Source organism: Indicator indicator, chromosome 8, assembly GCF_027791375.1.
Source record: "Indicator indicator isolate 239-I01 chromosome 8, UM_Iind_1.1, whole genome shotgun sequence".
Classification (NCBI taxonomy): domain Eukaryota; kingdom Metazoa; phylum Chordata; class Aves; order Piciformes; family Indicatoridae; genus Indicator; species Indicator indicator.
Genome location: NC_072017.1, coordinates 25,744,167 through 25,765,547, shown reverse-complemented (window position 1 = coordinate 25,765,547; position 21,381 = coordinate 25,744,167). Strand labels below are relative to the sequence as shown.

Here is a 21,381-nt window from a genome sequence, read left to right as displayed (position 1 = left end):
TCACTCGTGTTCATTCTGTATCCACCACCCAACTTGCTGCCCAATTTGCATCTAATTTACAGCTCAGCCTGCTGAGACCCCCAGAGCTGACCGTCATGCAAATCCAGAAGCATTTCCCTTGAGAACCTCCACAACCAAGGGGTTCCAACTGAGGGCTGTGTTAGGAACCCTACCTGAGTTAGGAATCCTACCAGAGATTAAAGAGACAAAGGGCAGGAGGAGAAAGACAGATCAGGACAACAGAAAACTGAACCTGGGAGTGTCTCAAACCAGGATGTGGACATCACAGCCCCCTTAGAAACAGAGATACCAATTACTAGCAGCAGCAACAGCCCTTCAGCCACAGTGCTAGCCTGGGGTAAAGAAAATGGAGCTGAAGAAGAGAGAGTGTGATGATCCACAGGCCTCTAGCAAACCAGAAGATCAGAGATCTTTCCATCAGGAACCACACATAGACAAAGACAACAGCTGTCATGGCAGGCAGCAGCAGAGCCAACCCAGATACCTGCAAATAGCATCACAAACTCATCACAGAGTTCATCTGGGCTGCTAAAGCTGGGAGGGGAGTGAGCACCATCTGACTTTGCACCAAAATAAAGAGCTCAGTAACCAGCCCAGCTGGTTCTGGGAGGTCTCATCTGCAACAGAAACATGAGTGACCTGGTACAGCAGTTCCTCAAGAGACTGGACTTTTAGATCAAAGAAATTTAGAAGACTAATAAATGGGATCACACTAAGACATAAAGTGCCATGCTTCTGCCTGGTACAGCCAATTTCAAAGGCATGTGAGTTTCATTAGAGCCAGGTCACAGTGACAGCTGGAATTAAGGTCACCTGAGTATTCCCATGCCAGCTCCCTGCTTTCAATTGTCCGTAATGAGCTTCTGAAAACTTTCACACTGCCACTCAAATTTTGTCTGCTTAGGGAGAAGATTTTCCAACTTATAGGGAAAAATGAAGTAGGCCAATATCCAGAAAAAGGGTTTTCTTTTTTTCCAAAAGAATGATTTTTCTAGGAAAAGGACTCTGTGCCCTCTGATTTTTAAACATTAAGAAGAGTGTGGCCAGCAAGCCAAAGGAGGTTCTCTTCCCCCTCTACTCTGCCCTGTTGAGGACACATCTAGAGTAGTGTGTCCAGGTCGAGGCTCCCCAGTTCAAGAGGGACAGGAATATGCTGGAAAGAGTCCAACAGAGCCTACAAAGGTGCTGAAGGGACTAGAAGAGAAGGGACTGGAAGAGACTGGACTGGCTGAAAGACATGGGGCTGCTTAGCTTGGAAAAAAGAAAGCTGAGAGGAGATCCGATCAGTGTTTACAAACAACTTAAGGGTGAGTGTCAAGAAGATGGGACCAGCCTCCATTTACTGCTGCCCAGTGACAGGATGAAGGGCAACAGACACAAACTGGAACACAGGAAGTTCTACTTCAACATAAGGAAATTCTCTCTACTGCAAGGGTGACAGAGCCCTAGAGCAGGCTTCCCAGAGAGGTTGTGGAGTCTCCTCCTCTGGAGACTTTCCAAACCCACCTGTGTGACCTGCCCTAGCTGAACCTACTCTGGCAGGGGGCTTGGACTAGAAAATCTCCAGAGGTCCTTTCCAACCCTCACCACTCTGTGATTCTGTAATACTTGGATGCAAAGAGTAGAAATCCAAGAGTGAATAGCTCTTTGGAGAACAACAGTTTCCTGAAGTCTGAGGAAGTGCAGTAGTGATGAACTGAAGTTACAAGTGCTCAAACACTATCAGCCATGCAAGTTCAGTACTGAATTTGGATTCCCCCTTTTGACAACATCGTGTTCTACACAACTGCTCTCCTTACTGGTCAGATTTTGATCTCAGTGACACCAGTTCACATCTTGAATCACTTCATTGATGTAATTGCCTACAAACGATGCAGTAATTCTGGATGGAGAGTCTGTAATTAAGATACAATTCTCACTTAATCACACACACTGTCACTAAGTACCCTTCAGTTCAGGCTGAATTCCTTTTTCCAGGTCATGCCCATTGTCCTTGTGCACATCTACAGCTTTTCTTGCCACACAATGGATGAGAGCAAGAATCACCAATTTTGGGCCAGGAGGGTGTATTCATAGGATTTTTCTGGCATTGTACTGTATCTGGTTCTTAGACTTTTTGTCTTGATGAACCATCTGAGGGAGCTGGGGTTGTTCAGCCTAGAAAAGAGGAGGCTGAGGGAAGATGCCATTGCTTTCTTCAACTCTCTGAAAGAAGGTGTGAGCCAAGTAGGGGTTGGTCTCTTCTCCTTAGAAACAAATGACAGGAGCAGAGGAAATGGCTTCAGGTTGTACCAGGGCAGGTTTAAGTTGGATATGAGGAGCAACTTGTTGACTGAAAGGGTTCTCAAAGACTGAAAGAGGCTGCCCAGGGAGGTGGTTGAATCCCCATCCCCAGAGGTGTTTCAACGAGGCAGAGATGTGTTGCTAAGGGCCATGGGTTAACCCCAGCCTTGGAAGAGTTAATGAATGGTTGGACTGGATGATCTGAAAGGGCTTTTCCAACCAAAGTGATTCTGTGGTTCCATGAAAAAGAAAAATCAGTTTGTATGTCTATCACTTAAGGAAATTACATTGTATTAAAAAGTCAAAGAATCAATGAAGTTGAAGGATCACAACTTAAATTAGAGAACAATTTGGGTATTAGGCACAATTTTGATAACTAACCATTTTATGCTGGAAACTCATGCACAATGCTGGTGTAAGATCTTACACGTAAGGAAGAACACTGAACAATAGCTTCATGCACTATACTGCATCAACTCATGCTAGCATTTAAAAGGACTTTGTATTTCCCTCAGTATTGTTTTAGTTCCCTGTGCTACTGTGCCCTGTACAAACAGGAACCAGGAACCAAAAGCTAAAAGCAAGAAAGCACCTCAGGTTGCAAAACAAGGCAGTGTGTGCCTATGCCAGTGGCCGCTTGCTTATTTTGACTGCAGAGGTAATTTCTGAGAAAACCCCAAACATCACAAGTGAGGTGCAAGTCCTTCCTGTGTGCTATTTCCTTGCTGAGTACATCATTTCATCTCTACCTTTGAGGCCACATTCTGACATAGGAGGGGCATAGACCTGTTGGAGCAGGTCCATGGGAGGCATGAAGATGATCAGAGAACTGGAGAACCTCTCCTGTGAGGATGGGCTGAGAGAGTTGGGGCAGTTCAGACTGGAAAAGAGAAGGCTCCAGGGAGACCTTAGAGCTGCATTTCAATATCTGAAGGGAGCCTACAGGAAGGCTGGAAAGGGACTGTTTAGAAGGGCCTGTGGTGACAGAATGAGGGGAAATGGTTTGAAACTGGAGCAGGAGAAATTTAGGTAGGATATCAGGAGGAGTTTCTGCATGGGAGTGGAGAGATACTGGAACAGGTTGTCCATGGATGTGGTCGAGGCCCCACCCCTGGAGACTTTCAAGATCGGACTTGCAGAGTCCCTGGGGAGCCTGCTCCAGGTTGGAGATGTCCCTGCCGAATGCAGAAGGTTTGCACATGATGACCTTTGAGGGTCCCTTCCAACCTGATGAGTTCTGTGATTCAGCAATTGATATACACACGCTGCCAGGCAAACGCGCCCTGCCCTCTGATTCCAGAGTTAACTAAACAAGTCTCCACGCTGTCCTCTTGGCCACGGTTACACTGCCAGGCTTCCCAGCGGGCTGTGTTAACCCTGGAAAGCTGCTTTTTGCTGTTTCCAGCCCTGGCCACCCATAGAGGGCACCCTCATTGTGCTGTGCTGCTGTCTATCACTTCCTGCCCCAGAGAACCATACCCTTGAAATATAGCTTTAAAAGCAGAAGTTGCAAAGTGCCCAAGTTTAGTTTAGGAAAGTTGGGGTTTTTTTGTTTTGGTTGGTTTGGTTGGCCTTTTTTCCCCTCAAAATGCTGCTTGAAGATCTGTTTTACATAGATAAAAGATTCACACCACACACACACACGCTTAACAAAACTATTTTGCAGAGTAAGGAAAAAGGGAGATTAGTATTTTAAAAACTGTAAAAAGCTCCAATTAAAAAGCTTAATTTTCCTGGCTGTTGTGCTATAAGAGGTACTTCTAACTAAAACTGCCTTCTGTGAAGAGCAAGGCAAAAAAAAACATTCAATAAGAGTCCTGTTCTTTTCCTCTCATACCAGTAGAAAGCAAGTACTTGGAAAGAGCAGGTAAGAGCCTGGGGAGACTTGGGTTTAGTAAATCACAGTATCCTGCCAGTTGGAAAAGTCCTTTCAGACCATCCAGTCCAACTCTACCAAGTCTGCTGCTAAACCATGGCCCTCAGCACCACATCTCTGAAAACCATACAGGGTGTTAAAGCTCTGCTTGCCATGGAGTTAAGCGAGCACCAAGACAAAGCAACTTAAGTACCATGGTGAGGGTGAATAAAACTTGAGAGTGCCAAAGGAACTCTGCAAGTCCTTTCCTGATTACCTACAGGCACTGCAAAAATGTCCTCCTGTCTCTGAGGATCTCTTCTCAGCTTCTGGAGTGGTTTTATGGATTTGGCCTCTCAGCTCTCTCCCAATTCAGTTCCCTGCCTGCACAGAGGAGACATCAGTGCCTGGAGGCTGGGAAACCCCAGTGTGCTTTGGTTGTAACTGAATTGTGCTGAAGGAGAGTCTGCACCAGAGAGGATGCAGAGGACAAAATGAGCTCCCACAGCACCCCACTGGTGTCCTTCACAGTGGTAGCCCAGAGCAAGGCATTGGATTCAACCTTGTTTGTAAGACATGAGCAGCAGGGGTGGTTCAGAGCTTCAGAGAGCTACTGAATATCAAATGCTGCACTTGACAGTCCTTGGGATCTTGTCACCTTTTGCAGCTCAGAGTGTGTGAGGGAGGGAGGTGCATGGCACCTGCCTGTCCCTCTGCTTCTCCTGCCTCATGGTAAGAAAAATGTGTTAACAAAATCATCACCTTCCAAGGGAGAAAACTGGCTCCTTGTTTACCAGCTCCAGCACAAGAACTCATCAGTGATGAGTTCCAGCCAGGAACAGGCACTCTGCAGCATTTTGCTGTGGTGTCACAAGTGTCTCAGCAACACCCAGCAGAGACAGGATTTCTAAATTAAACCCACACTAATTCACTTCTATCAGCAAGGACAAACTGCAAGAGCTGTGCTCATTACACTTTCCCCAGCATCTGTACTTAAGGACACAGCAGATTCTCTTGTCACTGGAAGTCACTGGGGCAAGATGTCCTAACACCCCACACTGAGTCCTGAGACAGGAATTATGTGACAAAATTCCCTGACTCCAACAGAATTGCTGGGATAGGCAGCAGCTTCTCAGGGGAAGCACCCCAGTATCCTCTTAGTATGATCCCCAAGCACTCTGCCCTGATACAACCAATTAGTTCTGTGTTGGTTTTAGATAGGGCAATGACAGAGGGGAGCCCAGATGCCTTGTGGATGGTGAGACAACCAGGGAAATATGTGCCAGTCCATTGCATGGCTTGGGCACAAACACCTTGCCTCTCCTCCAGACACCCCATTAGCCAAGGAGGGAGCCACACTGCTCTCATGGCTGAGGAGCATCCATCCACTCACCCCACATCCTGGCTGACTATCACATGGGAGCAGGAGAGAGTAGGGAATCACGGGCAGAGCACAGCCCCAGGGGCAGGGGGGTACAGAGTGTAATGTGAGAATCCACACAACTAGGACAGGGAGAAGCAGCCCAACAGCAGCACCGGGAACAGCTCTAGCCAGAGAAGGAGAAGGCAGAGAAATACCAGGAGCCTGGGAAAGGAGAAAGGTGGCATAGGCTGTGCTTGAAGTGGGGAAAGCACAAAACATCTAGGAGAAAGTATCAGACAGTTCCTGTAGTGGTAAAAAGAGCAGGCAGGCAGGTTTGCAAGTCATGGCTGCTGTCCATTTCTGCTGAACAGCCAGCCATGGACTGAAGGGTCACCTGCTGTGGCTGCTTGGTATCCACTACTGTCTCACAGCTTGCCACCTGCCATTCTTCAGCTGAGAAATGTTGTGTGAGGATGGCTTGATGAGGTGCTCTTTTCAAGCTCTCCTGAAAGCACAACTCCTTCCTTTGTGGTCAAAGATCACTTGCCACACTGGACATCAAGCCACTCAACACTGCTCCCTGCACACAGGACAGTTAGTGCTGCTGTTCAGAATAGGCTATTGGGATCATTCTAGTCACCCAGGCCTATCTAGAACTCTCTCAGCTCCCTCCACACTTTAGGGTGTCAGAGGAACCAAAGAAGCAAAGCTTGGAGCAGGGCCTTGGAAATCTCCCCCAAGATGTTCTCAGTAAGAAGGGGTAGTTAGGGCCTCCAAGGCATGCCTGGGAAACACAAAAGAATTCAGGCACTTCGTGGGAGAGGAAAAAAAAAAGACTGAAATTCAAGTCTGGTGCAAGGAACTGGAGGAAAGCAATAGGTAGAAGCTGTGTAGATCAGTCAGGCACTGAGTGAACCCCCCATAAAACAGAGGCTCCTTGGGAAAGGAGCCATTGATGCCCTTTTTACTCAGTGCAGGGGGACAGTCTGGCACAGTACCTCTTAGCTTAGCAAGGGGAGAACCAGTGGTCCAGCTAGAAAAAGCAGGAGGCTCTGGGGAGAGCTGGAACATCTCTTTCCACAGTGGCATTCAGTCAGGGATGCTTTTTCAGGAGAGCACAAGGGGAGCCCTGACAGCCACTTGCAGGAAGCCAGGCAAGGAGCAGCGACCTTTCATCATGTGTTCCTCAGTCCTTCCAGCTCCACCCCACAAGACATTTTCCAGACTTTCCAGTCAGCCCTGAGCTGTTGACTCGTGCACCAGCTTCATCAGCTCTCTGGCATGATCGCGTTGCATTCCCTCCCACCTTCAATGAGATAAGAGAGTCGGGAATGTTGTTCACAATGGGTGTTACTACCCCACTCTGGAAACCAAAGCAAACATCAGGACACTTGCTGCCAATCCCATGGGATGGCTTCTCTATGGGACCATATCCAATTTTCCTGGTGAAACATCAACTCTGAAAAAAGCTCCTTTTCAGGGTTGCTCTTGGAACAAATAGGAGGCTTCATCAGGAATGGGTCTGCGAAGGGAGAACTTGGCAAGGAGCTGAAGCAACTCAGGTAATTTGTATGCTTCTGATTATCAGAGGTGATTCACTTCTGTTCACTTTGCACCAGGGGTTGTGAAAGACGCTGCATTTATCTGCACTGACTCACTGTTTCACAACAGCAGGTGAAGGTATCTCTGCTACTACTATGACAGCGGGAAGGCTTGGGCCAAAACCCTGACACTAACCAGGGAAAAACTGCAAAGGGTTTTGGTAAATCCAGAGAAATGAGGAAATGTGATTAAAAAAAAAAAAAAGTCAATATTCTCCTCCTCCTCTGTTGAAGAGGTGGTGTGAGAACCCTGAAAATAAATCACAGGTTGGAAGGGACCCTCAAAGGTCGTCATGTGCAACCCCCCTGCATTCAGCAGGGACATCTCCAACCAGAGCAGGTTGCCCAGGGTCCCCATCAAGTTTGACTGTGAATATCTCCAGGGACAGGGCCTTCACCTCCTCCCTGGACAACCTGTTCCAACCAATGTTCCAGCGTTTCATCGCTTATGTTGTGGATCAGAAATTCCTTCTGATGTCCAACCTAAATCTGCCCAGCTCCAGTTTCAAACCATTGCCCCTCATCCTATCACCACAGGCCCTTCTTGTGGTGGTTTGAAACTGTCTTTTTAATTTTTCCTTGCAAAGTTCAGAACAGAGAAAGTGAAAGAATGTAAATAAGTCACTATTGGGTGTAAGAAAGCAAAATAACGATTGTTCTAAACACTTCCATTGGATAGATAGAAATGTTTAAGAACTATTACCCAAAACAAAGTAGGCACTCTGCACATTCTGCGTTCGGCAGTGGGGGCAGTTGCTGGGCTGTCTGGCTGCTGTTTCTTCTTCTCTTCTGGCTGAAGATAACACACTGACCTTGGCAGCTAAGTTAACAACTTTCTGCTTAACTAACTCTGCTTCTCTGTCCAGGGGGGTCTGGGGGGGAAGCTCCTGGGAGAGAGGCCCCTTTGGGAGGGTCCCCTTGGGGGGAAGCAAAGGGAGCTTGGTTGTGTTTTTCTGTTGATTGTATATATTTGTGAATGTTGTGAATTTTGTATATTTGTACATATTCATTGCATTTCATCTGCTTGTAAATACAGCCTTCATTTGCTTCCAGACTGGGCTAGCCTGGTTATTGTCCCTCCCCAGCCTTCCTGTAGGTCTCCTTCAGATATTGAAATGCAGCTCTAAGGTTTCCCTGGAGTCTTCTCTTTTCCAGTCTGAACAGCCTCAACTCTCTCAGCCCATTCTCACAGGAGAGGTTCTTCAGACCTCTGATCATCTTCATGGCCTCCCCTGGACCTGATCCAGCAGGTCCATGTCGTTATTCTGTTCAGTGCGCCAGAGCTTGACACAACATTGCAAGTGAGGTCTCTCCAGAGCAGAGGAACATAATCACCTCTCTCGACCTGCTGGCCAAGGTACCTTTGATGATGCCCAAAACATGCAGATGTTCCGAGGCAGCTGTCTGCCAAGAAGGTATTTCTCTCTCTGGAAAGATTGCTTCAATTGTCATCACCACAGGTTTTGCTTGTAGACAGTCAGACTTACCAGGAGCACACTTAAATCAGCTTAGCCCACAGATCACCTTAAATCAGCTCTTGGACAATTTAGTTGCATACATCCATGTCAGGTGGAATAGAATCACAGAATGATTTACGTTGGAAGGGACCTCAGAGATCAGCTACCCTAACCTCCCTGCCATGGGCAGGGATGCCTCTCATCTAGACTCAGCTGCTCAAGGCCCCACCCAACCTGGCCTTGAACACCCCCAGGAAGGAGGCATTCTTAACCTCCCAGGGAAACCTGTTTCTGAGTCTCACCACCCTCATACTGAAGAACTTCTTCAGATCCAGTCTAACCCTGCTCTCCCTCAGCTTCAAACCATTCCCGCTTGCCCTGTCTCTAGACACTGTTAGGAAAAGTCCCTCTGAAGCCTTCCTTTAGAATCCCTTCAGGTATTGGAAGGCTGCTCCAGGTCCTGCTGGAGTCTTCTCTTCTCCAGGCTGGCCACCCCAGCTCCCTCAGCCTGTCCTCACAACATCTTCTTAAAGCATCATTTTTCATACTGAGTAAGTTCCCCTGGAGTCAAACCTACAGAAAGTCAATGTTTATAGCAGGATCACCAAATTTGAGAGAGGAAGGCAAAGGAGTTAAAGGCTGAAGGAAAGAGAGCTCTTAAGAGAAGTCCCAGGAATGAAGGCAAGGCAGCACAACTCTGTGCTTGTTGTGGTGTTACTTATCACATCCATTTAACATGCTGGGAAATGATGGCTCTCACTGCTCACCCAGCACTGGTATTCACTACCACTGCTGTCACAAGTGCTCAACAGCCAGAGAGGAGACAGAGTTTCTAAAGCATTGGCTTCCTCTCAAGCATCTAAATTAACAGCCAATAGTTCACAGGAGATCTGACTGCATTGGCCAGTGTCTGACTGAACTTTTCAGCTGAAGAAGCATTTCTGTGCCAAAAGAGACAGAAACCAAGAGGAAATGGAGTGGCAGAAAGGGATGCAGCGACTCAACTCTACTCATTGCAAACATTACTCCTCAGACTGCTCCCCAGCCCTGGCCTTCCTCCTGCCCCAGCAATGCACAGTGCCTTCATAGCCAGGGAGAGCATTCCCTCTCCAAGGTCCTACATCACAAGGTTAAAAGCCTGCAGTTATTGGGTAACAGCTGTAAAGTGGAAGCACCTCAGTAAGTGCAGCTTATGTAAGACTCCACACATACAGACATGCACTAGGAGCAGAGGAGCAGACACTGGGAAACGTGGTATGATCCCTGGTAGGTAAAGAGGGCAGAAAGCAAATAAATAATGAAAAGAGGACAACTTGACTGAGAGGCCCTCGGGAATGGGGCCAGGATCCCTGCATAGTACCCTACTTCTCCAGAACAACATTCACCACAGCTCACTTTTTGTTGTAGACAAGTGGCATGGCCCAAAATCAAATGAGAGTGGGGAACAAAAGCATTGACTGTCCTGTTAACTGAGTTCCAGGTTGTTTAACAGGAGACAAGAGATAGGCATTTGCCCCTGATGAATGAAAGGACAAGACACAAGCACAGTCACATGCTTAGTGCTGCAAAGAGCTGATCTCTGTAATTATCATCTGTGGGGAAGTGTTTCAAAGAAAAAACAAGAAAGGAACTTGCAATGGGCCTGTTTATTTCCATATCTGCTGTATGACTGAGAGCCACTCAGCAGCCTCTGCTATGTGTAAGAGGGTTTCCCAACAAATGTTCCCGAAGGTGCAGGAAAAGAGCTTGTGCACTGTTTTCCCAACACACAGCCACAGCCTGACAGGCAGAGCTCCCCACCCCATGAAGGAGAGGCTACAAGAGCATGCTTGCCTCAGAGACAGTGGGGCACAAGTCACAGTGCCAGGCAAAGAGAAGACACACACAAGTGGTTAGTGGTACAGGAGGTACAGGAGGTTGCTGGCAGTATCCACTTCACCACTGCAGAGACAAAGGAGGTGACATGCTAGAAGAAGCAGACTGCCAAGTGCATGATGTGCCAGGTGTGCTCATGATTTTCATGCTGCCCATTTCCCAGGTCTGCTAGCCATGAGGGCTCAGGGTGCACCAGCCCCTGTGGTCTGAGAGCATGCTGTTCACTCTAACGATTCTTGTATCCACACACAATCCTTAACTATGGAAAGGCAGAGAGGTCCACACTTACCAGTCTCTCAAGCCTCTCACTCAGGTCTCTAAACCTTCCTGAGGATTGTCTGGATAACTCGTTATGGTAATGGATGTTGGTGATTTTCACACTGCTGCTGTAATAGAACAGCTTCTGATCTGCAAGGGAAGAGAGGCACAGGCAATGCTCAAAGCATCAAGATGAACAAACTGGAGAGACACACCTGACATCCAGACAGCTGGGAAGTGAATGAGCCTTCATCTGCACCCAACCCATGCAAACATAGCTTCCAAAAGCCAGGAGCCCAGGAAGCAGAACTCAGTTGAGTTAGGTGATCTGAGCCCAGTAAGTGACAAAAATCCCAGTTTCCCTAGCAGTTTGTTGCTGGTTGGCCACAAACCTCTTTGAGCTCATAGGGGATCACAAGCTGCACCATGCTGGTCAGCTATCTTCCCTCCTAGCCTGTATGCCCACTCAGTGCCAAGCCCTGGCACACAACTGCTGGTGACCAGGGCAAGAGATCAGAGAACCACCACAGGCAGAGATAAGCAGAAGGCTCTGTTTATCATTGGTGTAAGGACAACCAGCAGACTTCTTGTGCTGACCTCATCACAGAAGTAGATCATGAGGAAGATGTGAAAGGAGTGAAAACAAATCAAAGCCACCAGAAACCACAGCCCTAAACCACCCTGCACAGCAGGAAACGTTCCAAAGGGATTTTCACAGAAAGGAATGAGTGCTCTATGAGGCTGGTGGGCTTCCCCCAAACAAGCCTTAGGCAGCCTGATGAGGTGCAAACCACCAGCATTGTGTGGCACAGAAAACACAAAGGAAATGCCCTAAACACAGCACAGTGTTGTGTGGTGTGAAACTTACCGTATGACAGAAAATAAACCAGGAGCCCAATGGTGACAGCTGCTGCCAGGGCTGTTCCAAGAACTATTAGAGCAATTTTCCAGGGCTCAAGATGTCTTATTTTGATGGCTGGCTGATGAATTCTGTGGGGAAACAAACAGAACAGAGGGAGAAGATTAAGAAGAGATCCTTCTCTATTTAAAAATAACAAAAAAAATGAAGCCAAAGTTTTCTCCCTCAACATCAGATGATTCTTCCCAGCATTATTAATTGACTTCTCAACCTTGAAAATGAAACCATGACTCCAGACTGTTTTGAAAAGAGGAAGAAATGTGGTGCTGAGGGCCATGGTTTAGTATCAGCCTTGGTATACACTTGGAGAATGCTTGGACTCAATGAATTTAGAGGGGTTTTCCAACCAAAAACCACTCTGTGGTTCTATGAAATAGATACTGGGAAATGCTAGAAATCACAGAACACTGAGTTTGAGGGTCTGAGGGCTTTTATTATTAGGGCCAAATTAAATAGGAGTCCCACTAACCACTTTCTTGGGTGGACATGGTACTTAAGGACATAGTTTAACGTCCATGGCGGTGTCAGGTCAACAGCTGGACTCTATCTTAGAGATCTTTTCCAACCAAAACAATTCTATGGTTCTGTGTGATCCTCAGTTGGATTTTTTTTTTCAACCTGGTAACTTTTCATACAGCAATGTAGGCAGCTTTCAGATGGTCGAACAAATCAGTTATCAGACACACTGCCTCCCTGACTCCCCAAACTGCTGTGTGCAGTAACCTTGGCAAAGAGCCTTCCATGCTTAGTGCACTCTATATCTACACATTCTCCAAGCTGCTCAGTCCATTTCAGCCCTCAAAGCAGGGCTGGAAAACAACAAAGAGAAAGAGACTTCAGAGGGACAGCCTCTGCTTCCTCCTTTACTCAGACTAAATCTAAAAGCAAAAGCCAAGCACTGCCTGTCTTCAGCAGTGTTCACTAAAGTGATGGAATGACAGGGAAAAGCAAGGAGCAGGGAACATAGGCAGGAAGCCTCCCTGGATACTTCTGTTTGCCAGGCTCTTAATTACACAGGTGCTGATCTAAATGAACGCAAGGAAAGCCAACAGTCAGTAGTTAGACAAAAAAATACCTGAAAAAAAATAAAGATTACTTCCAGCAAATTCTCTCTTTGGCTATAAACTCAAAGACATCTGAAGGTCCTCACAGCCCTGTTTCTGTTATGTTATGAGCCATTACAAAATACAGAACAGGAGGCCATCAACAAAGGCTATGAGGATGCTGAAGGGACTGGAACATCTGTCTGATGAGGAAAGGCTGAGAGACCTGGGGCTGCTTAGCCTGAAGAAGAGAAGGCTGAGAGGAGATCTTATCAACTTCTATAGATATCTGAGGGGTGGGCTCCAAGAAGCAGGGACCAAGCTCTTTATAGTGGTGCCCAGTGATAGGAAAGGGGCAATGGACACAAACTGGAACCCAGGAAGTTCCACCTCAACATGAGGAGAAAATTCTTTGTTGTGAGGGTGCTGGAGCCCTGGAGCAGGATGCCCAGAGAGGTTGTGGAGTCTGCTTCTCTAGAAACTTTCAAGACCCATCTGGATGTGTTCCTGTGTGACCTGCCCTAGATGATGCTGCTTTGGCAGGGGGGTTGGACTGGATGATCTCCAGAGGTCCCTTCCACCCCCTAATATTCTGTGATTCTATGATTCTTGGCAGAGTACTTCATTCCTCATGCAAACACTCATGCCTTGGGGTTAAGGTACAGCCTTCCCCAGGCAAGCAGGCTGCAGGGATCCTCTGCTGAGGGCATCTCAGTGTCCCCCCACATTCATGGGAATGTGATGTGGCAAGTGACTACTGTGGGTACCTGCAGGAATGCGACAGCAGGCACACTTTGTATGGCACAAATATTGAAGCAGGTTCTGGTATTTCATTCTAGAATCAGAATCATTTTGGTAGGAAAAGACCTCAAGGTCATCATAAAGCCTTTACAATTACAGCAGTATTACTGCAGCTCAGAGAACCCAGGCTAAATATTGTGACATTTGCTTGAGGTAAAATGGGAACACTCCTTTGACACTTGTATCTGTTCTGGCTTGTCCTGGAACTCCTAACTGGAGGTTCCTTTACTCCTGCTGTCCTTTAAAGCAGCTATTAACTAACCTCTCATCTCATATGGTTTGCTTCAAAAAGCATCTATGAATGCAGAGCAGAAAAATAAAAGATAGACATTCGACTGTCCTGTTAAGTGTTTGGAGATTAGCAGCTCCGAATTTCTGAGGCTACTGCATGAAGTTGCTTTAAAACTTCAGCTAGAGGAATTAAAGATATGTAGGTACAAATGGTTAGGACTCTATCTCATTAAGAAGAATATCTCTACATCCTGGAAGGGTTTGGGTCAGAAGGGACTTGTAAAATCATTCAGTTCTAACCCCCTGCCAAGGGCAGTGACATCTCCTCCCATGCTCAAGGCCTCATCCAGCCTGGCTTTGAACACTTCCAGGCTTGGAGCTTCCACAGCTTTTCCAGGCAACCTGTTCCAGTGCCTCACATTTGTCATGGGCAAAAATTTCTTCCTAATGTCTGATTTCAGTCAAGCTCCTTCCAGTTGCAAGCCCTTGTCCCTCATACTGTCATTCCAAGTCCCTCTCCAGATGTCCTGTAAACCCCATATTCCTCTTAGAGGAAACCATGACGTGGGTAGTGAGTTCAGCTTTAATCTGTCCTGTGGGTTTGTTGGCTTCCCCCCTCCCTTCCCCCCCCAGCAGTCTTGGCACAGCTTACAGGCTTCACAGATGTGTCTGCTATGTTTGGAGAGCTGAGCTACAAGAACAGGCAACAAAATGAACAATCAAAAGCATTTCACTCAGCACAACCCCCTTGTATTCATTCTTGGAGATGCTCTTATCTTAAAAGCAGCTGCCTTGATCAAACCACATAGAAGGAAAAACACTTAGAAGGTCTTTCAGCTCTAATGATCCTGGCACAGCCCCAAACCCAAATGCTGGGTTTGAGAAGCCCATTTGAAAGGCTGGGTGCCATCTCTGCACTACAGAGAAGAAATGAGTCCCTGTCCTACCAGTGAGAGAGATGTGGCCTGAGAGCAGGCTAAGGTGGCTGGGCACAGTTACATAGCAGGTGCTGGACATTTGAAACCCTTTCAGCATCCTTTCATACACAAGGTAACAGTTTGTATGATTCTTACTCTTTATTTCCTCCCAAGTTCCATGTTGCCATTTAACAAACAGAACCCCCAGCCTCCAACACTTACTCACAGGTGTAATTGCACTCAGACACCTGGCTTTCACTTCATTCATGAAACCTGTTTGAGGGCTTCATTTCAAAGAGGTGCAGAGGGGACTCAGTATCAGCTTCTGAACTGCATTTCCTAGGACAAGGAGCTGTTGGATAAATACATCTTACAAAGTCACTTGATTGAGGGGGGGCTGTTTTGGGACTTGGGATGTCTGGTTTCAGAATAAAGCCTCCCCATGCCTTTTAAATAACAACTGTGAAGGTTCACATTCCAGTCCTGATATGTTTTAAAAACAAAAATTGGTTTTAAAACCAAAAGATATTTTTGATATTTTTGAGTACAATGTCCTTGGTTAGCCTGCACCACCTGGATACTCCCCCATTTGTGTACAGGTGCAGACTGAGCACCCCAGGAGGATTCCACATCCAGATTTTCAAAGATAACCTGTGAGACACCAACACAAAGATTGCTGGGGCTGATACTTCTCCATTCCCATTAACTTTGAGCTCTATTGCTTCTTTAGATGGTCTTCTGCTGTTCCTCCCTCAAAGACCCATTATTTTACCTGACATTCAGTGAAGTCAGGCAGTACCTTGCAGGAATTCAATGCATACACAAGTTACCCTCCCAGAACTGAAACAGCTTCCATCCACATGATGCCCCACCTGAGCTGGAATGCTCTGCAGAGAGCTGATAAAAGGAGTTAATTTTCTCCAATCAAGAGTCAGGCACTCCATGCCAGCACCTTGGGAACTATCAGCTCCAGCAAGAGGGAACAGGGAGGGTAACAAAGAAATCCACAGCAGGATTCAAAACACTCCAGCTGAGAAGGTCACTGAAATCCTCCAGAGCATAAAATGAAGATTTGAAGCCTGCATCAAATACCAGCTGCAAGCCTCCCATTGCCCTGGGTGGGGTTTCTGTTTGGGCCCCTTCTGCCTGCAGCCTGCATGGTCGTCCCCTCTGCTCTGTCCCAGGCAGGCATGCCCACGCAGAAATCTTAAATACACTGCAGTCAGAGACTGGATTTCACCTCTCAGCAGAAGACTGCCAAATCCCAGACTAAGATTTGTCTGATTAGGAAGAGTAGTGAAATATTTGCTGCCAAACAACAAAAACTGAAGCAAAACTGCCCACACTGACATAACTCTGTACTCTCTGTCTCCCAGTCATTCCTAACACTGTTGTGGCTTTTTCAGCTGGCATTTTCCTAGAAATAGCCCGGGTCATGTCCTGAGTGGTGGTAGGAGATTTGGAGTTCTGCATTCCCTGCTTCGATTCCCTAGATCCCAACCACAAAGAAGGCCCCCAGAAATCCTTCCCTCAATAAGCTCACACCAATAAACCCAGAGCCAGAGGGATCCCTCCCTCTATGCATCTTACAAGGTAGCCATAAGAAAGACACAGCTAATAATGTCTGGTGACTTTTGCAAGAGGAGTATTGGGAGGAGGGGGTAGGGGATTCAGTCTCAAAGGAAAATTAAAACTCTTAAGTGATAACCTCATTTGTTTTTTTAAAAATTCAATAACCATGTGATAAACACCACATTAAATAAATCATGCATGCAACCTGCCTCATGACAGCCTGAAACTGTTAGCTTACAGAAGAAATATCAGTGTCATGTACCTGTGGGAAAAGCCCTTTAAGCTCCTCCAGTCCAATCATTCTCCAGCTCTGCCAAGGTTGGTGCTAAATCATGGCCCTCAGCACCACATCTCTGCCTCTTTGAAACACCTCCAGGAATGGGATTCAACCACCTCCCTGGGCAGCCTATTCCAATCTTTGAGAACCCTTTCAGTCAACAGGTTGGACATGAGAAGCAACTTAAACCTCCCCTCATGCAACTTGAGGCCATTTCCTCTCCTCCTATCATTTGTTCCTAGGGAGAAGGGGCCAACCCCCACCTCACTCCAACCTCCTTTCAGGAAGTTGTAGAGAGCAATGAGGTCTCCCCTCAGCCTCCTCTGCTTCAGACTTAACACCCCCAGTTACCTCAGCTGCTCCTCACCAGACTGTTCTTCAGACCCTTCACCAGTTTCTTTGCCCTTCTCTGGACATGCTCCAGCCCCTCAATGTCCTTCTTGGAGTGAGGGTCCCCATTAGATTCACTTCTTGCAAAGAAGCAGAATTAAAACTGCCATCTACGAGTCAAATCCACCTGCTTCAGAGGAAAAGCCTCCAAGGTGCTCCTCAGCAGGGCAGAAAGCACTCTGACACCTCTGGGAAGCCCTCCATTACCTGCAGTCAGCTTCACCTCAGAGACAGTGTCTAGCTAAGTCAGCATGACCAGGAAAGAGAACACAGGCTCTGCTCTGGCATGCAGGCACTGGCAGTGTCTGCTCAAGAAAGGTGCTGACAGGACAGGCCAACAGCCAAACGCAAACCAGTCACCTTGAGATGATCTTTTCTAGGCTATTAAATGTCCTTTGCCTTCAGTCCTGTAAGAGAAGTGTGTTTGGACAGACCAATCTTCTCCACGGTTTTAGAACAGAGTGCTGCTTTCTTACTGAGGTGGTGTGAGAAGGAGGAAAGAAGAGAAAATGCCCTGTCTCAGCCTTTGCAGTCCCTGAAAGGTATGAACACAGGGCAGTGTGCTCACAGGACACAGCACAGGACAGTGGTCAGTCTGTCTGCTGACAGAAATCTTTTACTGTTACATGAAATCTTACTGGAAACCAACCCCACTCACACCAACACTGCTCAGTTCTCTCCTGAAGACTTCTGCAAGTCTGACACTCTTCTGTCAGAGCAGAAGAAGAGTGAGCTGAAGAGCAGCTCTTCTGTGAGGCTGCACCTTGTATTCTGGCATTAGTTTTGGGCCCTCACTCCAAGGGGGACATTGAGGTCACAGACTACATGAAGTTTTTTTTGTTGTCCTGTATCAGAAGCATGACAGATTTAAGTAATCCCAAGCTTTGTGTCAGTTTTATTTCATTCATAATGATGATCTCTCTTGTAACCTGGGATACAGACATGAAGGACAATGACTTTAATGGCTTTCTGCTGAACCAAATCATAAAACCCTCTGTAAGAGTTCATAACATGAGGCATTTCTGCAGCACTCTGTAAGAGGATGAGCAGAGGCCAGAAAAGCTGCTAGCTGTCCACTGGGGCATGCTCAGTTATAACAACAAGATCTTAAGGCTTGGGAGGAGGTCCTTTCTCATTCTGGTTTTCTTGTCTAAAATGGCAAAGGAACACTAATGGTACCAATTCCATGCCAGTTCAATCAGTGTACCAGAATCCAAAGCACTTCACTGTGGTTTCCTGGTATCTGGATCTTCTCTGGGGCACACTGAGCAGTATTGGGTATCTCTTTGGTACCATGCAGGAACCACATCTGCCTGCTGCAATAATCAAGGTTAACTCCCACTGATGCCAATGGGACATGAGTGTCCTTGCAGCAGGGCTGGTATCCATTTCCTGTTACACCTCAGCAGTCTGTAATTTACACTCATTTTGTCCAGCTCCTGCATGACAAACTGCTGCAAGTAGCACTGCATTTCCACCTACTTGTAGGCTAGCACATACTGCAGCAGGCACTCTGTACCTCACCTGCCAGGGCACAAGCGCTTCATGAGGAAGTTCCAGGTAGGACACTGCTTTCCAGACTGCAGGACACAGCACAACAGAAGAGGGACAAGAACAGCAAGGCTGTCTACTCCACCCAGTCTTTCTTAGCAGCTTTGCTTCCTGAAGGATTTTATGGAGCATATGCTCCAGCTTAGCTTGAAATGTGAGAAGAGGCATCGTGGAACTGGATATAGCTAGAGCTGAAGACACCAAAGCACAGCACTATGAGCTCAAGCAGCACAGCTTCTAGCTCCACACTCAGGTCTATGCTCTTGCCCAGCAAAGAGCTCTGGACATTTCACAGGCGACACAGGGGCTTTGATTTAGACCAGGCAGTCTCCATCCCTGCCCAGGTGTGTAAATATTCACTTACCCAACACACAATCCCTAACGTCCTGCAGATTTTACAGCGATCCAACCAAATATCTACTGTAACGAGGAGGACACAGGTTGTTTAACTACCCCCAGCACACGGTCATTAAGATTATTGACAGCCCTGTTGCTATCAAAAAGACCTAGCAACTGGCTTTACACCTAAGCAGAACAGGGAATGGCTTCTGCACCCTGCCCAGAAGAGGACTCTCGCTTGGCATCCTTTGTGTGCAGCACGCACCAGGTGGTGTGCACAGCTGATGGGGCTTCACTGACAGCTAAAGCAGTAGAGCTTTTAGGGCATGGATACTCAACAAGGCAGAGGGTCTTTGGGTATTGAGCAAAGTACCATTGGGGAACACAGAACTACAAGCTGAACTCGGTCTTCTCCTGATAAAGTCAATATAGACTAAAATGTTATAGAACCATAGAATTGTTTGGGCTGGAAAAGAACTCTAGGATCAGTGAGTCCAACCAGCAACCTAGCACTACCATGGACATTAAACTATGTCCAAAACTGCCATGTCTACATGTTTCTTGAACACCTCCAGGGATGGTGACTCCACCACCTCTCTGGGCAGTCTGTTCCAATCCCTGACCACTCTTTCAGCAAAGAAATTCTTCCTACTATCCAATCCAAACCTCCCCTGGCACAATTTCAGGCTATTTCCTGTCCTTCCCTCACCTGAAACTAGGGAAAAGAGACCAACCTCCACCTCACTGAATTTTCCTTTCAGGGAGTTGCAGAAAGCAATGAGGTCTCCCCTCAGCCTCCTCTTCTCCAGACTAAACAACCCCAGTGCCCTTAACTGCTCCTCACCACCTGGAACCAGGAGTCAGAGAACTCAACAGAAATGATAAATTCAGGAAGGCTCACTGGACATTTATGACCAGGTCCTTGCTCTGACCCAGGGAAGCACAGCAGAGTGTCACAGTTGGGAGACTTAATACTGTAAAAATGCTCAGAATTTTCCAGCACTGTCTTAAATATTGTTTCAGTAATGCAAAACTAAGGACATCCACCTTCCCTGACTGGACAAAATACTTTGGCACAAAACAGCTTGTCAGAGTCGTGCTGCCATCACTGGTTTAACTGGACTTTTGACTGGACTGTTTGAGGGAAATAATATTGTAACTCAACCTGAATGAAACCTATAGTTTCCCAAAATCGTGTTACTTACACTGGCTTTTGGCACAAAAGAACTTCCCAGATTATGCACTGAGCAATAAAAGCTTGCTGGGGCAGGATAAGACAATCACAGCAAGGAATGGTGTCAATCTAAGCCACCCCATTCTCTCTCTAAAGAGAAGGCAAGTGTTTGTGCTCCTGGCCATGTTAGGGAAGGATTCCCCTCTGCATTTCTCACTCCAGCCATGTGTTATTCTTTCCTTCCCAACCACAATATCCAAAGCCTCCCCTTCAGCCTGCAGCTTACTCTTTAGCTTTCCCCTTTTCAGGCTGCACATTCCAGATGGGTCCATGCTGTGCCCTAGATCTAAAAGGATGAGAGGAGCAGAGAGAGCAGTATGGTCCAAGGTCAGGCAAGAGAACATACAGACTCCTCTTCTGGATCTGTAGAAGTACTGGAAGTCCTAAAGCTGTCTCACAGGCAGTATCCTTTACACCCACTGCACCTCCAAACCAGACTTGCCAAGTTCAGACACGCCACCTACTTTTGAAGATCCCATGGCAGGTCCCGGTAGGTCTGGTAGCCCTTCTGACCACCAACCAAGGCTCGACTGAAGTCTGGGCTACGTAGTGAATGCGGCTGGAAAACGCAGGAGTCACGCTGACTGCTGTGGTGGGAAGGGAAAGGTGCTGAATGAAGATCCTTCATTGAGGCACGGCTGGCACAACACCCAGCACCCTGTGGGTTATTGCAAAACGAGGGAGCAGACTTCAGTGTGAAAACAAGCAGAGGTGAGCATGGAGTTGATAATGAGACAGCAACCTTCGGATCAGCTCCGCATCAAAGAGCTCCTCGGGCAGAGATGGACAGAGCAGATAAACCAGCCCAGGCAAGAGGACTTGTTCTTCACTGCAGCACAACAGGAAGTGCATGAGGTTTCCCTTTTTCAGCACTCCCTTTCTGCCCAGCCTGTGTCCCTGCAGCAGGCCTTCTCCTGAGTAGCACCTTCTGTCCTGCACTCACTGCAAGGCCCACAGCACCTTCTGCCCTGTGCTTGTTGCAAGACCCACACGGCAGAGGCACCGCACTGCCTGCAGCGCTGAGCCTCTGTCCTTCCAAGACAGCCAACACAAAGGCCAAACACAACCTCAGGCACCAATGGCTTGGTCAGCCCAGCCTGTTCTCCTTAGTGCTTGCTCCTCCACTGCTGCCCTGGTCTCCCCTGGCATCAGGGACATGCCAACTATAAGTATCCAGCCTCCTAATTACACGTTAGTCACTTAATGGCTGACATAACCCCGCCTGTGGAAAATGCTTACTCGGTGAAAACGGCCACCAATCTGCTTGGAATTCCCTTCTCCCAGCACAAACGTGACCCTTCACAGCTGGCTGCAGAGGGACAAAGGTGGATATTGTCCAGTAAGAAAGTCTGTGCTTACACCTAAAATCTGAAACCAAAAAGGAAAATGGCCAG

General features: G+C 47.2%; 1 protein-coding gene across 1 annotated transcript in view; it reads right to left on the bottom strand.

Annotated features, from left to right (window-relative positions):
* Nucleotides 1-20,615, bottom strand: part of LOC128968549 (transmembrane protease serine 11E-like) — a 41,995-nt gene extending 21,380 nt beyond the window's left edge. The window contains exons 1-3 of the mRNA XM_054383087.1: nucleotides 20,452-20,615; nucleotides 11,582-11,703; nucleotides 10,745-10,863 (exon numbers count right to left, since the gene is read on the bottom strand). Coding sequence (XP_054239062.1) covers nucleotides 10,745-10,863; nucleotides 11,582-11,703; nucleotides 20,452-20,615 — 405 coding nt within the window. The remainder of the gene's footprint in view (nucleotides 1-10,744; nucleotides 10,864-11,581; nucleotides 11,704-20,451) is intronic.
* Between the last annotated feature and the right edge of the window lie 766 nt (nucleotides 20,616-21,381).